This window comes from Pezoporus flaviventris, unplaced genomic scaffold, assembly GCF_033815535.1.
Source record: "Pezoporus flaviventris isolate CSIRO_AGI_PZ_B2104156 unplaced genomic scaffold, CSIRO_AGI_Pfla_v1 ptg000015l, whole genome shotgun sequence".
Classification (NCBI taxonomy): domain Eukaryota; kingdom Metazoa; phylum Chordata; class Aves; order Psittaciformes; family Psittacidae; genus Pezoporus; species Pezoporus flaviventris.
In genome coordinates, this window is record NW_026892563.1 from 44,826,562 (window position 1) to 44,844,605 (window position 18,044).

At 42.9% G+C, this 18,044-nt stretch overlaps 1 protein-coding gene across 1 annotated transcript in view; it reads left to right on the forward strand.

The window, feature by feature from the left end:
• Positions 1–873: 873 nt before the first annotated feature.
• Positions 874–18,044, forward strand: part of MYH15 (myosin heavy chain 15) — a 38,874-nt gene continuing 21,703 nt past the window's right edge. The window contains 13 exon segments of the mRNA XM_061454501.1: positions 874–986; positions 3,771–3,916; positions 5,020–5,123; positions 5,648–5,791; positions 7,367–7,523; positions 9,085–9,112; positions 10,031–10,124; positions 12,124–12,237; positions 13,518–13,581; positions 13,674–13,772; positions 16,035–16,138; positions 16,579–16,717; positions 17,310–17,428. Of these exon segments, the coding sequence (XP_061310485.1) occupies positions 3,826–3,916; positions 5,020–5,123; positions 5,648–5,791; positions 7,367–7,523; positions 9,085–9,112; positions 10,031–10,124; positions 12,124–12,237; positions 13,518–13,581; positions 13,674–13,772; positions 16,035–16,138; positions 16,579–16,717; positions 17,310–17,428 (1,257 nt within the window). The 5' untranslated portion in view covers positions 874–986; positions 3,771–3,825.

The window sequence follows — 18,044 nt, forward strand, 5'->3', positions numbered from 1 at the left end:
TCTCCTTTGTGGCTAACAAACATTATCCACAATACTTATTTTTCCTTGTGCTTTTATATTCAGCTTATGCTAGAACTGAAAGGAACCTATATATACCCATGGTGGTAAAAGCAGATCAATCTGCACATGTCAGTTGTTTGGCTATTTATGGGTTGAAGTGAAATGAAACCTGAGTTACTTATGGAGCTGGTTTTACAGGAAAAATGAGTTTACTATAACAAGGCCAGACATTGCCTAAACTCAGTCTTATAAATGAGTTTCCTGAAGCAAAGCAGTCACTAAAATTGATGCCTACTTTGTTCATTATCTGTGATTCACTTTCCAGGCAGAATCAATATACTTAATTTATTCACCGTCCTGCCTTGTTCATGAACTGGAGAATACCTGTGTATCCCAAACCTAAGCCTATAGGCTTGGCTTTTAAACCTCTGGGGCCCAGGAAGGGATTTAAAGCACTTGACTGGGATGTGAGAACCCACATCCTAGCTTTGTTGCTTGAAGGCAGTTTGGCTCATATAACCAAATTCCCTGTGTAACCACTTGTCCCTTGTGCAAGAAGCTTTGATTTTCAAATTCTAGGGGAGTTATATCTGAGAGTATGAGTTTCCACTCACTCAACTCCTCCCCCCCACCCCAAAGAAGAAAGCCCACGGTAATTAAGTTGTAAGGCACTTGGAAAAGCAACACTTGCCCCTGTGAAAACACAGAAGCAGGAAAAGCTTCTTCCATGAAGTCATGGAGCAAGAATGGAGTGGCAAGGAGCGTGCCGCTCCCCACTGACATTCCTGCCCCCCTCCCCTCACCAGGGCGCAGCCACACGTGTCCCCTCCCCAGGCATTGTCTCCTCACTCGGGATCCAGCAGACAAATATAGGCATGGAGGAAAACTGCAGATGCCTTTGAACAGTTATCACCAGTGACCTTGAGATAGGGGCATATAAAGTCTGGACCAGGCAGAGCCGTGACACTTTCTGTGTGCTCTCCAGGGTGAGTACCAACCTCTCTCACTTCTAAAGGCGGGTGGCCAGCTGTGCTCTAACACTGTACCGTGGGTTTGATGTGACTAAAGTTTTCATGTGGCTTAAGGCTTTAGTAGTAATATCACTAAACATATAATTTATGCTACTCACCCTAGGATGCTGCTTGAATGCTAGGATAGCAAATACATGTTTCCTCTCTAGCATTAGTGCATTCATTTAGCCAGCTAGAATAACCGCTCAGGCAAGTGTCAGGTCCCCTGTAATTATGCATTGATTAGCCAGTACCTGCAAATCATGTTTTCTGCCTTCTCTATCATCTGGAAGAGGTGATGGCTTATGCCTTTTGCAATTTTAAGCAGTCTCCTGGTCCAAGGAGTTTTTTAATCCAACCTGAGTTACAACTCTTGGAGAATTACTGGGCTCCCTTTCAAAGACAGGCGATTCCTGTTGTTGCTGTTGAAGATGAGCCCTTAGCACTACAGTAGCTCTTCAAACAGCCCAAGCAAAGAAAGACAAGGAGCTTCCTTTCCAAGTCTGAATGCACCACCAGATTATTGGTGGTCCTGGGTGTGCCACTTAACTTTGTGTAACAGTAGCGGCTTTCTACAAGGAGTTCGTGTTTTCAAGGATCTTCCAATGGTCATATACAAGGGCTGACTCTTCTTGTTAGCTAGAACAGACTGAAAGGAAAGTAAATGTCTTTAGCTCTGTCTTGTTTTTCCCTACCACACTGCCTTTTAAAAATAATACTATGACCATAAACTAAACCTTTCCAATTCTCTTACCTGGCAATGGATTTGACTCACTGAGTTCTCCGCACCCACAAGAGATGCGCTGCCTGGGCTCTGACCTCTGTCATAACTCCAAGCACATGAGACTGCTGAAGATAAAAGGTTTCTCTCCCTGTAGTGCTGCTTTACACCATCACTTGCCCCTCAATATATGGTGGGGGGAAGAGAAGAGATAAGAAGGTGATAGCTGAGTAACTGTCCCTAAGAGGTCTGCAAATGGAGCTAGGTTCAACAGAGTAGCTTAGAGCACTTTAGTGTATATCAGGACTTGTGAGAATCTGTCCCGACTCCTAGAGATTAACTCTGGAGTGGCTCCTCTGGCACTGGCATGTTTAATGGGAAATGGCATTTACATGCTCTAACGCTGTTCTGCTTAAATGTATGAACTGATGTAATTCCATTGCTCCACTAGAGCCAAGGCACGCTCCCCACGGGAGCAGACTTTGCCATGCTACTTTGGAGTTGTGCCTTCCGTTGGGAATGTTGGTCCGCTCAGATGATGTTACAATAATTGGCAGCAGTTGTGCTTATGTAGGTCCCGCATCTTTAGAAAAGGAGAAAAGTTAAGGCTACGAGTGAGGAAGAAAGTTTTTGCTGTACAGCAACAAGACAGAAGGTCTCGAGCTTGTATTGCGGGAGAGGGCTGGATGTAAAATGTGTGGCAGTTCTGCTGTCTTAGGGCTTTGTGTTCCCAAAGAAGAAATGTATTGGAAAAAACCCTCAACAAAACTGCCTGGGTTGATGAAGAGATTTTATCCCTACCAGGATTTTGTTAGAAAGAAATGGATTTAGATTTTGAAAGACTACAGTGTCTGCCTTGATAGGGCTCTTGAAAATTCCTCCAGCTGCTCTGGATACTGCACAGTAAGTGAACTAAGGGACGAGGCAATATCTGAGGGTCACTTCTAAAGCTTCAAATAGCAGTCAAATGGTGTCTTGATTGTAGAGCAAATAGATCTGAAACTCTTAAATGGTGTGTACATTTTAGCAGTGGATCTTTCTTTATGTGTTCTCTTGACAGCACCCTGAGTATTTTACATAGCTCTGTGTAAATATTTATATGTGCATGTATATAGAATAATAGATAAGTAAAAACATATCTGTATGATCACTTTAGAGACTACACAATCAAATTAATTGCTTGGCAGTACAAACCCAGCAAACTGGTCTCACTTTTACACCCGTGTTCCCTGTCCTCTCATGGTAAAAGGCTCCTAAACACCATGGCCTTGTCATTCGAGACAACAAGTGTAAGTATTAAGCTGGACTAATCAATCTAAAAGAAATACAAAGCCCTTGCATCAGTACTGCAGACACACTTGCTCTCTGCTATGCCTTGCTGCAGGGCTGCTGAGTTTGGAGGTACCAGCAACTTGGGAAGCTGCACCGAGCTGTGTCAGTCCTGGTTTTTCTAATGTGCTAATTCATGCAAGCAGAGGAGTGTGCTGCAGGTAGCAGAGCTGTTTCCAGCTCCAGTGCTGGCTTTCTCCAGCAGGAGCGTGGGCATACATCCCTGGAGCCACATCCAGGGTGTAGCTCACACCCTTGCAGCAGTTCTCAGTTTGCAGCAGGGAAGCCTTGCTCCATGATTCCCAGAAAATGCTTGCCTGAGACAATGCTTGAAGTGGCCCAGTGGCATGGCCCCAGAGAGATAAAGGGCCAGAACAGGCCCCTGCTAAGTGGTTTTTAAAATCAGAGCTTCAAATGTTCCTTCCTGCTCTTAAGCACCATTTGTGCCACAAGGAAGAGATTAAATTCTCCAGTGGAGATAACTGTGACCCATGTCAGTGTTTTGAACTCCCCAGGATCTGTCTGGCTTCAAGTAAGCTGAGCCAGAGAAGGATTTAACTAAGGGTGCAGCATAGCCCCAAATCTGTGTTAGGTATTTGCGTTTCAAATCAAACATCACTTTGATCAGCCTCCTGCCACATTGTGCTGTTTTGTGTTGCCTCCAATTGTCATGAAAGAGGTTTATTTTCCCCCCTCCCTTTCTTTGGCAGACCAGCTCCTTTGCTCTTTCCTCTTTGAGCTGTGCCACACTGAACCCTTGCCAAGATGATGGACATGTCGGAATTCGGGGAGGCTGCTCCCTACCTCCGGAAGAGCGAGAAGGAGCTGATGATGGCGCAGACCGTCGCCTTCGATGGTGAGTTGTGGTACCCTTTAGGCTGCCAGTGGCTGGTTGAAGTGGATAAGGGTTTCATCCAAGTGTAGTTCTGGGAGTGCAGACCAAAGCAGGATGCAAAGCCTCTGTTGTCCTTGCTGTACTGCCTCTGCTTGTTTGAGGTAAGTGGTTCAACCATGCTCTGGTTTCTTTATTCTGCAAAGTGATTAAAAAGCCCCAGATAGTAGTGAATAGAAATAATCTATCAGTTTATGGTAAGTAATTAATTAACTGGATTTAGAAGCGAGGTGTATTTGTACTGATCTGCTAAAGTGGGGATTACGTCTTTGTCCATCTGAAAGAGAAGCACCACACATTGATGTTCCTGGAGTGAAAGAGATTCTGTGGCCTGACTAGATGTCTCATTATGTTGTACGTCTGTTTGATTTGCAGGCTGCATGACAATCTGATGTTAGCTTTTGGTTTCCCATAATCAATTTTTTTATGCAATGGGTTTATATGTGCCCTAAGGTGTCATAGTAAGTATATATACAGCAATAACCACAGCATTTTGCTATTCAGAATAGTTGCTGTAACTAAAAACCTAAAGCATAGTGCAGCTACTCCACACTGTAAAAAGCCACATACATAACTCAGTGTGAGTTATTAAGATTTCTGCTTTTCAAGGCAAACCTCTGCAGAATGTGCAGGAATAAGGTTAAATCTGATGGCTGGCAGGCAAATAGTGTGGGCTGAGTTCCTCGCTCAGATCACAATTTTCTGTGTGACTTCTTAGCAAACGCCTTAATTTGGGCTTGGATCTCAGTTCCTCCATCTGCACACTGGTGATGATGATTATGGATTTCCCGTGGAGGCTGAGGCTTAGCCAGCACTGATGAAATATTTTGACACCTTGTGCTGGAAGGATCTAGAGGAAACCAAGTGGCAGTTTCAAAGGGCAGAGAACATTTGGGAGCCCTACACCTCCTGCTTGGCTAAGCAGCTTCCCAACACTGTGGATCTGCTGCGGTCGCAGAGGTTTTGTGTTGCTTGTGCAGAGAAGTAACCCAGCAGTACCACTTAGGCAGGCATGGTGTTACTGTTTGATGCAAGGCTGTGAAACCTCCATCTCCTTATTTTCGCAGGGAAGAAGAAATGTTGGGTTCCTGATGACAAGAAAGCTTATGTTGAAGGTGAAATTACAGAAACCAGTGGTGGAAAAGTGACTGTGCAGACAGAAGATGGAAGGGTACAGAGCTGGTTTTGTCTGATCTGTGTCAGGCTGGAGCAGCAAGCTCCAGAAATTAGCTGTCCTGCTTGAAGCTCAGTTGCCTGTTTCATGAAATGGTCTGTGAATGGGAAGCCCCAGTAGCTGATGCCATGTCAGAATGACACTCAAAAAACCACCAACGTTAAAGCAGCAATGCGGTGGGGGGTAAACTCACATCAGCCACTGCACAGCAGCAGGAAGTCTGTGAGTGGAGGTATTCCACCCAGCTAGTTCTGGCTTGGCCCCAAGGGTAGAAGCCCAGGCTGTAGCTAAATGCCATGTCTCCTTTTGCAGCCATACCACCATCCTCCTTGCTTTTATCATCTTGGCCTTCCCCTGTTCTGATAGCAGTGAAAACAAACAGTGTCACATTCATAGGCTGGGTTTGAGCTGAAGGACTTCCTTTTGTGGGGGAAAACCCAACATGTTCTCCTGTAAGGTGTGGGAAGCAACAGAAAATCCCAGTGTTTTCCAAGTGTGGCTGTACTCCTTTGTTTTTGCAGACCCTGACTATAAAAGAAGATGACGTGCAGTCCATGAACCCTCCCAAATTCGACATGATTGAGGACATGGCTATGCTGACCCATCTGAACGAAGCGTCTGTATTGTACAACCTGAGGAAGCGCTACCGCAACTGGATGATCTATGTAAGGTTCATTGCAAGGGCAGACTTCACCCTTTAACATGTTGTTGTGTTCTTCACATTCAGTTTACAGCTTCAATAAGTCGTAAAACTGAGGTCTTGCTCATCTTTTTTTTGCTTGGAGCTGGCTTGTGCCTGAATACAGACAAAACAATGAATAAGATGGTGTCTTGTTATTGGTTTTGCTTGCTTGCCTAGGAGACGGATGTCATGGGACATATTTCCAACAGTCAAGGCATTGGAGAGACCTAGTTTATTTTTACTCTCCTAATATTAATCCATGCCAATACCAGCCATGGAGATTTCTTTGTTAAGAAACAATGCCTCAAGCGTAGAGCACACACATAACTTTTTTTAAGTATGAGCCTATCTTTAGTTCAGTAATTTTATTCCCTTCATTTTCAGTGCTGACATCTGTCTTGTTTCGCTCTGGCATTTTCCCTTGCTCTGTATCTTCCTCATGACATCATTAACATAATTTCTGTCAGCACCAGAACAAGCTTCAATAACATCTAATTTCATGAGGCCAAACTTTTGCTCTCAGTTTGCTGCATTCTATTGTGTCTGAAATCAGTTAGGGGAATCTATAGGTTTTCTAGCCAATCCCTGTTCTGGCTTTTGGTGTTTATCGAAGGAGTGAATCCAACTTTTTCCCATTTAAATTCTGATGGTTAAACATTTTCTGCATTCCTCTAATAGCCCCTCTAGGACAAGTATGGCCTAAAGCACTGCTTTGCTTGCAGTTCAGTATAGGTAGAAAATTAAATTTGGCATCTTGCCTTAATCCATTTACCAGTTGGGGTTTTTCTTTTCCTTGTAGAAAATAAGACCATTCTGGAAGCAGGTCCTAATGCTATTCTTAGAGGAAGATACCTGGATTTCACCTGAGACTCCACTGAGCTCATCATTCTATGTGCACATACTGCTTATACCCATGTAATAACTGGGGCTACAACTGAAAACTCATTCTTCCTCAGAATGACCAGGCCCCAGCTAACTGATATAGACAGCCCAAAGAGCAACTGAAGATAGATTTTTACCAACTGTTTTTCTTCAAAAGCTGGAAAAAGCTCTATAGCTTTGGCAGAATAACGCTATGAAGTTGTTTTCTTTTTAAACACCCACCAGATATTGCCCCAGAGTGCTCACATCAAATCCATAATGGGAGATTCTCCTCCTAAGAATGGAATTCAACAGGAAAGCTGTAACTTTTGTTTGTAATGGCTGTTTTCAATAGGAAACAACTCTTGGGGGCTAGCAAGGCATGAAATCAGACACATGGCCTCTTTGATGGTCCCTTGTTTTGATGAAGGGGCTGTTTTGGTTTCTGGTGGTTATCTTGAAAATACTTTTTCCCCTTTAGAAAACTGTTTAATATCTGTAGTTTTGATATCAATTGCCAGTAAGAAGTCACTTAGCAGACCAGTAGCTTTAGAAATCCGGATCCAAGGCTGAAATTTAGTTCAGAGTTCGAACTCAAATCAGAAGCTGGCAACTCCAGGTCCTCCTTGGTTAACTAAGAGTTTGTTTTTTATTCCGTGAACAGTTTTTGTTACTTTTGTTTTGTGTTCCTCTCTAGACCTATTCCGGTTTGTTCTGTGTGACTATAAATCCTTACAAGTGGTTACCTGTCTACAAGTCGGAGGTGGTTGCTGCATACAAAGGCAAGAGGCGCACAGAGGCTCCTCCCCACATCTTCTCCATTGCTGATAACGCGTACCACGACATGCTGCGTAGTAAGTGGCACTCTTTGATTTCAGATTTGGGTTTGCTTTATTTAGTTGACATCTCTGGTACTGGATGGAAGTTTGTGAGAGCTTTTGCAGTGTCCAACAAATGTGCACGTATATAATATGTCTATATACTGATATATATATATATATATAACTTTAAGCTCCCCTAACTGTCCCTGTGTAGTTTTGGTAACAGTGAACTCTGCCATATGGATTATCTGCAAGGTGCACCAATTTAGCTGTCTGAAGTAGGTAAATCCATTTGTAACAGCCATGCCCCAAACACCAGTGAGTATTTTCCCAACCTCAAAACCAAACTTACTGTCCGTTTATGCTCAGTATTCTAGCACTTACAAGACATAACGCTTGCAAAGATTAGTGAAGGCCAGCTACCTAGGGTTGCTGCGCACACACAGAATCACAGAATGGTTTGGGTTGGAAGGGACCTTAAAGCTCATCCAGTTCCAGCCCCTCTGCCATGGGCAGGGATACCTTCCACTAGACCAGGTCGCTTCAAGGCCCATACAACCTGGAATCCACATCGCTTGCATGAACTTGCCATGGTTCAGTGTTGCGCTGACTGCCGAGGGTCTGGGCACCAGCCCTGTGGCAACAAACTCCAGATTTTCCTTTGAAATTTTCTCTGACCTTCAAGTTAATGGAAAAAAAGGAGTTTATCAGCAGAGGGCAGCAGTGATGTGCTCACACCAGGTCCTGCGAGGCAGCAGGGTAAATCCCAAAGGGAATGTGATAGGAACGCATCCTGCTATTACCTGGCTTTAATAAAGCGTGAAGTGCCGCAGCTGCGAAGGGACAGAAAGCACTGGGCAGAGGGGATGTGTGTGTGTGGCTGTAAAGAGATACTCTTTTATCAAGTAAGGGTGAGAAATGGTCAGGCTGCCCTATGGGTAGTCAGTCATGCTAACTGGAATAATTAAAAAAGAAAAGACAAATTTGGGCTCAACAGCCTAAATTTCAGCTTGGAAAGTGGCTATGATGTAGCATTTGCTGAACTTGCTTAATAATATATTAAGGTTGCAAAGTGTTCTAATAAATGCTTATTTCTGGCTCGGCCACTAATAGCAGGGACACCATGAAACTATAAAGCACATGGCTAACTAAAGAAGCATACGTATGCGTAGTAAGGAATGGCCTGTGAACAAACAGCGAATTATTTGGGGTTTAGTGTTTAGTATTCAGGTGTTTTAATATTGGAGGAACAGAAGACATAGTCAGGAGTAATAAAAGGAAGATTTTGATGGCAGGAAATTACTTTCTTTATTATAGTTTCCCAGACACCGGAGGAACATGACTGACTGACAGGTCTTTAATACTGACTTGAACAAAACACGAGCGGAGGATTCAGGGCAGGGCTAGAACTTCCACTGCCGGAGGTCAGACTAGGTGATACTGGAGTTTATCTTTCCATCTTTGCTTTGTGTGATTCTCTCCTGTCCTTGAAGGACTGATTTTGGAATAGTTGATATACATTTGCAATTATAATAAGCAATTTGTACAGCCTCCTAAGCCTACTAAGTTTGTATGTTTTCTCTCCCCTCCACAGATCGGGAGAATCAGTCTATGCTGATCACGTAAGTGCTTCTTTTGTGACTGATCTGAGACTCTGTTGCTGTGAAGAACTTAGAAGAAATAAAATCCTACCAAAATACAAGTTGTCCCTTGAAAGCTCAGCTAAATTGCCCAGAACTTGATCCAAGTCAAGTAACTGGCAATTTGGCAATCAGGTGGCTGTCTTGAACCCCATGGGAAAGGAATAGCTAAGGGTTTTATGGAGGCTGGCTCATTTCTGATCCCCTCTCTGGTGCTCATTCCAAGGAGGTGTGAAAACAACTCAGCAGGAAGTTAAAGAAGCCTCTTCTAGGGTTAGCCTTGCTGTGGCTGCCCTCTTCATACATGGAAGACTCCTATTCAACGTGGTTGCTCTTGCTATGCTTAAGAATGCTTGATTATGCTATGTTTAAGAATGCCATGTTTAAGAATGCTTGCTGTGTTTAAGAATGTTGATTAGGCACATCTAAAGGGAGGGAGATGACCAAGGTGGGAAAGAAGAGGCATGTCATTTACTGGCAAGCATGAAAGATGGATAGTTCTGCACAGTCCACATGTGCTCGTGGCTAATGCCAGCAAATCACTGTGGCTTTTCTGTACCTTATCTAACTCATCAGCTGTATATATGTATACCTCAGATCATCAGTCTGGGCGTTTATAACAAAACTTCGTGCCCTTAAAGGAAGCTTAGTGTACTAGATGTCTGACGTTAAGTCACATTAAGAATTAGTTGCTGCTGTCGTAGGCATTTGCCTCTTTGTTCAGTCAGTTTAATGGGATTTCAATGGAAATGGACAAACAACAGGCTGCAGAAATCAGTCAGTGATACTGAGAACTGCCTGTGTACAGTTCTCAGGGGAGGAGATGGTAGGACAGGAGGGTGAAAGGATGAGTTACAGCTGTTTGAGCAAGTGCCTGTGTTATCTTCTTCCTTCCTTTAGCGGAGAATCCGGTGCTGGCAAGACTGTCAACACAAAACGTGTCATCCAGTACTTTGCAACAGTGGCAGCCCTGGGTGAACCTGGTAAAAAGAACGTAAGTCTGCTGCTGGCTGTTTCATTTGAGACTCCCAAGGGGTTTGTGTTACATACAACTAACATCACAACTCTGCATCTTGAACACTGGACCATGTGCACACCTCAGCAGGCATGGTTAAGAAAAGCAACTGCTGGGAAAAGATACTGATGCTTCCAAACAGCATTACTGAGAGCATGCTGTTCTGAAAGTAGAAAGGCAATGCTCACTTGAACTTGCCAGTTCCAAATGCAGCAATAAAACCACCCCTGGTTCTGAACAGCTGCTTGTTGCTACTGTTTTTTTCCAGGAGCTTTAGGTTTTGCATGTGTTCAGCATGTTTCTGATCATGTTAAATCTGGTCAAAAGATGGTGGAGCTGCAAAGATTAAGAGGTGTGATATTTTTTCACATGGAAAATAGTCTTTGAAAGGACCAGGATTATCATTTCTCATCAAAATATCTCTTTTGTCGAAAGCTTTTTTTGTCCACAAAAAGGAATGTTTTGACAAAGGATTTTTTTCCAATCGGCTTTCCCGTATTTCTCTTTGTGCAAGTGCTGTTCTGCTTATAAGTGCTCTCTAAGGTTCCAGCATGAATACAGTATTCACTGCTTTTCATCTTGTGTCGCTATGAGCTTATTAACTGTGAGCTTCATTGCACTTGAAGGCTCGTCGCTCTTTTGTGGCGAATTAGCTGGCTCCTATGAGCTGTATTCATAAGGCCAAAATTTCAGCCAGGCTTGGATTCTGTATGCATAACTCTCATCACCAAAATCTAATGTACATTCACCTGAGGCCTGCAAGACTCTCTTAACAAATGATTGACTGGTCCAGAACCAGCTTCCTGCATGCAGTGAGGTTAGGGCTCATAATGGTGTCTGAGACCTTGTGTGCTCATGGAGGAATTGTGCAAAGAACAGATATTACAGCTGGAAGGTATTCCATGTAATTTATCTGCTCAGTTCACGTTTTATTTTCATTATCATCACCCTCTTCTTTTAATTATTTTTTTCCCAAATAATCCAAGAGTTCAAGTGCAGCATCATCTGCATCTGGTCTGTTTGCATCCTTTCCTTCTTACCAACTGGCACCTGCTTCTTTTCTATGCCCAGTTAGTTAGCCTTTTGATTCATTGTGGAACATCTCCAGAACAAAATTAGGTAGATGGTTGGAGCAGGAGTTAAACCAACAACCTGGGTAGGAACTTGGAATAGCACTTGGCTATTTTGTGATGTATGGTGAACATGAAGTCAGAGCTGCATGTGCTTTTTGAAGGAAGGCTTCAATAAGTCCTGCTGGTGTTGTTGCCCACTAGACATGTAACCTCCCTAACGCTCGTCTCCTTATCTTCTGTGGTGTCCTTCATGTTGGTACTCACCTTCTCTCTCTTTTCTTTTTTTCCTCTCCATTGTGTTCCTCTTTTGACAGCAACCAGCTACGAAAACTGGGGTAAGTCATCAGCTTTGCTGTTTTACCTTTTCCACCTGAAAACAGTACTGGGCTCTGTCAGTTCGTGTCATAAACCTCAGTGTCTCACTTCACACAGTTCCCTAGCAAAGGATCCCTGAAGCCCAGGCAGTTAAAGTAAAGTAGCGTGCTTCAGCCAAATGAAGTTTGTGCGAGTGACAGTTAATGCTTTTCTCATCTTCAAACCCCTCAGATATTACAAGCTCTGAGTGCTTTCAAATCTAATGCATTTTAGTGCTTGTCACTGTCTTTAATAGCCCCTCTCCTACACACATTCCCTTGGATGTCCTCACATGCCTCACAGCACATGGGAGGATATGGTGATTTCTTTCGTGTGCAGATGGCATAAAACACAAAATCTGCAAAGCAAAACAGTAGAGAGCAGCAAAATGTTTGAGGTCTTTTAAACAATAATTGACTGGCAGTCTTGCTATTATGCCGTTCACACTGTACCCCTATGGTGGAGCTAAATCTGCTCCATCTCTAAGTGAATGCGTGGCTGACTTACTTACAATCGACAGCTGAGTTCGTGGCCTGCAGGTTTCTCAATAGTATTTCAACCCTGATTTCTAGGGAACCTTGGAGGATCAAATCATTCAAGCAAACCCAGCCCTAGAAGCTTTTGGAAATGCCAAAACTCTGAGAAATGACAACTCCTCACGTTTTGTAAGTCTGTCACGTGTGTCCTCTTCAACAATGGCCAGTTAATAACGTCTCTGGAATAATCCCTTTGTAAATTGCTTTTCATTTGTCTGCTCAAATGGTTGGTTTTCCACACAGTGTAAGAATAGCACGCTAGGATTTCATCAGGGAAAACTACTGGAAGAATTAAAGATAAAAAGAAATGTCCACCATGGATAAATGTTTAAACTGTACAAGATCAGGAGATAAGCAAAGCCTAGCTTTATGAAGTCCTTTGAACAGCAATGGCAGATCTTGCCCAGGACTGCCTCTGCTGCATAGCATTTTTTTTTCTACCATGGTTTCCATTAACCTAAATTATTCTGTCTCCCTATAATAGCTCGATGTTGTCACTAAGTAAAAATATACCACAGTCCCTGACCCTTCCAACATCTCACCTCTCTGCAGACTTACACCTGCAGTAGTACTCCTACCTTGATTCATGCTGTCTGCCTTTATAGCTGAGTAAGCTGCCCCTGCTTGTCCCCCAGTGCTGACACGACCTTGGGGCTGTCCTCATTTCCATTTGGCTTGTAGGAGAGCCATCCCCTCAGGAGCTCTGCCTCTGCCACATCTGGTTAACGTTGGCTCAGAGGTCCAAAAGGAATGGCACGAGGATGACAGCCTGAGTTTATAGCCCATGCTTCCCTAACAGATCCAGGGGTGCAGAGGGTCAGAGTTTTTAAGCATCTGTGGAAAGCTACACAGTTGTATATGGAGTTTGTCAGCTGGAACAGAAATTAATTGGTTTAAAATCTGGTGTGATTGAATATGGGAAGTTAAAAGAAAACTGCTCATTTTTTATGAGTTTGGGGGGATGAATGTGCAAATTTAATGGACAGAGCAGAGTAAAATCACAGCACCTTTCTGATGTAAGTAGTTGCATGTAAGTTAGGACTGGAAATGAGGAGTCAAAAAAGGAGCCTGTGTGTCTTATGCCAAGGCTTATTGCTCTGAGTCCAGCACTACAGTAAACCTGCATCATGAAACTGCAAGCTTAGATGCATTCCTATATCTTACCCTGGCAGATAAGTACACTGTTATCCTTTCCCCACAAGCTGATTACATAGCTGTATGTACAGATTTAGGCTTGGAGAAGTGTAGTGTCATTGTTTGATATCTCTTGTTGAAAATCTGCCTGTGCAGAACCAAGGAGTTAGCATAAGCTGATTCTTTGGGCCAAATGATTGCCTTCAAGCAGCATCCTTTGTTTCCCTCTGTGTATACTATATGCACTAATTAGAATATTCTTCTGTCTGAATTAGGGTAAATTTATCCGAATCCATTTTGGAACCACAGGAAAGCTGTCATCTGCTGATATTGAGATCTGTAAGCAGCAAACTTTCTCCTTTTCAAAAATACAATTGCTCATCTGAAAGTTTGGAGGGCCTTACTCACTGAATTTTCATTTGTGCAACTAGATTTACTGGAGAAATCCCGAGTGATTTTCCAGCAGCCTGGTGAAAGAGACTATCACATCTTCTACCAGATCCTGTCAGGGAAGAAACCAGAGTTACTGGGTAAGCATTACATAGATCCACAGCTTGTAAGAACCAGTCTGCAGCTGAATAGACAGTGGCTGAGGAGGGGGCAAGCCCATCTGCAGAAAGGCTTTTATACATCTCCTTGAGGAAACAGAACTTCCACCCTCAAATATATTCTTTCAAAGATGCTGTTCCAATGGCAGCGAGAGAGACCTATTTTCTGTGATATACTGATGCAGGTACCCTATAAAGTGAAGTGTAGTGAAGGAAATGGTGTAGTTCAGTCTGGAGAAAAAGGGGCTGAGGGAGACCTCATCACTGTCTGCAACACCCTGACAGGAGGTTGTAGCAAGGTGTGTGTCCAGCTCTCCTCCAAGGGAATAAGTGATAGGACAAGGACGTGACCTCAGGTTGTGCCAGGGGAGGTTTAGATTGGATATTAGGAAAAATTCCTTCACTGAAAGGGTTGTCAAGCATTGGAACAGGCTGCCCAGGGAAGTGGGTGAGCCACCAGCCCTGGAGGTGTTTAAAAGACCATGTAGATGTGGTGCTTAGGAACATGGTTTAGTGGTGGACTTGGCAGTGCTGGGGTAACAGTTGGACTCTATGTTCTTAAAGGCTTTTTCCAACCTAAACGCTTCTCTAATGTGAGACTCAGGACTTTCAATAGGTAGCAACCTAAAGGGAAAAAACTATCACACTGAAGGTGTGTAATCCAAGGTCTCAGAACATCCAGAAAATGCTACACCTCCAAAAGCATTTGTGGTGATAAAACTTTAATGATCTGTTATTTTTTCACATATGAGGAGATTGCCTTACAGGTCCATGAAGAAAAGCTAGTTTCCTTTATCTGCCCCAAGTGCCAAAACTGGCATCCTAGCATGTTATGTAGCAAGAGAGAATATGCAAAGCTGGCTGCTGCTGATTACGTGGTGATTACCCATTTTAAGCTTCCCCTGGCTGAGTGCAGTACCATAGACCTGCTGGGGAAGAGCAGAGAGTAGATGAGGTCTCTCTTCCCATCTCCTAATGCTCTGACTAAAACCTTCAATAGTTATTTAAGTGATGTGGTTTGCTGACTTTAATTCGTGCTTTGATGGAACACATTTCATAAAATACCTTGAAGAGTCACTTTATTGCTCCGCTAAACTCCTACTAAGCCATAGCAATCATAATCTGTTTTGAAGTCTTATTATCCTGATAGTGTGCAGTTAAGTCCCTAACCCTCTTAGCTTTTATGTGGCCTAATTAATGACAATTATGGGAAAGATTTCAAGGAAGCATTGTACTGGATTCCCATGTGAATCCCTGTGCTGGGAAAATATGCCCTTTCTCATAAGCTATCTGTATATTCTACAAGCACACACCTTTCTGGCCAACAGGAGCATGTCTGCAGGCTCTTGAAGAGGCTGAAACCAATGGGGCCTTCTGTTTTGTAGACAAGAAATATATGTGTTTGTGTCCAAACCCCATACAGATATAAAGGTAGATAAGTATAAATGTAGATAAATGAATACATAACATAATGACTACATAGCAAAGACAGATATAGATAATAAGATTTTATATACACATATATTGATAGATACATATTCACGTACCTACGTATTTAGACATACAGGTATGTGTGTATGTATAGAAAAGATTGAAATCTAGAGTAAACCTTGATGTGCTAAATGTGGATGAAACTTTCTGTTCCTTTAAGGAAGCAGGACTCTCCCTGTAGCTTTGGAGCCAGCTAGCTTTCTAGAAAAGAGCTTTACATATGGGGGGTTGATGTGAAGGAAAAGGAAAGAGCAGAGAACCACAGAACCATATTCAGTTTTGTTATTCCAGAGCCAAGTGTCTTCTGAAGGGAGTCCTCGATGTTGCTGTTTTGTGAGTCTGTTGTAAGAGGGGAACCATGCCCGTTGTGTCTGTCTTAGATCATACTAAAATCTTTTTCTCCTCTGCACGTAGATGGGGTTTTTACACCTACTGGCATGCAAGGCAAAGTGAAGAGCTCTATGGGAAACTATAGATTCAGTATACTGCAAAACATACCTAATAGATATGTATGCAGTATTCCCATGGTCTTTTCATTCCTGTTTTCTCTGAATCTTTCTCTTCAGACTGGACAATAGAATGAAAGAGTTAGTTGTTGCCCTCCAGTTGTAAAATACCCCACTAAACCACCAACAAAACAGAAGACTTTATACACAGTTGTGCAGAGACAAATGTATGTCAGATCTTTCAATCTCAGTAATTTTGGGATATTCTGAATGGATGGAGGTTTTGACCTCAGTGGTTCTTTTACAGATATGCTACTGGTATCTACCAACCCATATGACTACCACTTTTGCTCACAAGGGGTAGTTACGGTGGACAACTTGGATGATGGAGAAGAATTGTTGGCAACGGATGTAAGCCTGTATTGATTTCACTTTCTGCTTCATAGATAAGGTGCACATGGAGAGGAAAAGTGCTGGTGGCAGCCTAACTTCTGTCACTGTAACTATTGGACTAAAGTAAAGGCAGCAATGGGTCTTAATTGCATTCATACTATGAAGCATGAGGCCTGATAAACTATTACACTTTTGAATCTGGCCATGTTCCATGTAATGCCCATATATAAGACTATTGTGTCTTATAATTCTGGTGTAGAAAATGCTAGATAGAAGGAGCTCTCCTCCTGCTCCCCAGCCACTGTCGGATCTTCAGGGCGTTCCAGTGGCTGCTTAGTGAGAATAACACCCCTTGGAAGGTTCATCATATCTGCCATGCAAAGATAGATTGCAGAGCTGCAAAATGCGATTGCTTTTGAACAGGGAAGTGACAAAATATCTGCATTTCCTTTTCACAGCAAGCCATGGATATTTTGGGATTTGTGCCTGATGAGAAGTCTGGTTCCTACAAGCTCACAGGTGCCATCATGCACTTTGGGAACATGAAATTCAAACAAAGACCCAGAGAAGAGCAGGCAGAGGCTGATGGCACTGAAAGTAAGAATAACACCTAAAATTACTCGTTGCCTTCAGAAGTCTGACATGTATCACGCACTGTCTGGAGGAAGTAGGAGCCTGTTTGCTTTGATCTTGCACAATGTATCTCCTGCTCAGCAGGAGTGCTGTGCTTCATTCGGAGCATTGACTTGCTCAGTGGAGGGTAACCTTACTTAGTAGAAGGGGAATAGACACAAGTCAGAGTAACCCAATTAAATTCCATTTTCGTGACCATTTGAGCAACATGCTTGTAAAAAGTCGTTGCCTTAGCTTTCTCTTTCATGTCTTCAGGTCTTGCTTCTTTACTTCCTCTTGCACTTAAAACTGCCTATAACCAGCATGGAGATAACGTTCTTTTCCCTATACCTGAGGAGTATCTCAAGTGTGATTCTTGCAGTAATTAGGGTCTAAAATAGCTAGATGATCTCCATCACAAGGGATAGTACAGGCACACCTGACATAAAGCATTGAAGAACAAGGCCTTTATCTGCTTTTTCTCTGAAGGTGGATATACTTACTGGTTTTTATCTTGGCTAGGCATGTTTCCACTTACAAGTTCAAAGCCAGTTGAAACCTTGTTTCTCTTGATCAGGTGCTGATAAAGCTGCCTACCTAATGGGAATCAACTCCTCCGATTTGATTAAGGGTTTGTTGCACCCTAGAGTGAAAGTTGGCAACGAGTACGTGACCAAAGGTCAAAGTGTTGAACAGGTAAGGAGACACTTTCCGGGTATTTGGATACCTGTCCCTCAAGCCTTGAGGGCTCATCTGTAGCATCGCAGAGAGGCAGGCAGCAGCAAGAAGCATTAACATGTGCCTCTGGTACCTGTTCTCATTTTATATCCCCCAACTTGGGGGAATAGACAGTGTAAGTGCAGGAAACTGTAAAGGGACTGACAAAGGAATAGTGGCTGGCACTGCCTTTGATAGAGTTGTTTTTCTGATGTGTTAGTAGCAGCAACTGAAGGAAACCAGGTGCAGTAAAACCGCATGAGAACTGACATCTAATTCTAGATGAGGACAGTAATCTGAAAGAGTTGAGCCATGGATTATTTATTCGCTCATCATTCATTCATTATTCCCATGATTTTAAACTCTTAGTGCCCTCTATCAGCTAAAGGCAATATCCACTTAAAGGTACCTCTTAATTTAGGAGACAAAAGTCATTGGTTGGTACTGCTGCAGCTGTAGCCATGTCATAGAAAATGCTGCAGCATTTTGGTTGCAACGAAAATTATTCAAAGACAGGCTGTGGTACAGGCTCAGAAACCAGAAAACTGCTATAGAGAGGTCTATCCTATTGGTGTAGTTGTTCATAAGCTAAAGA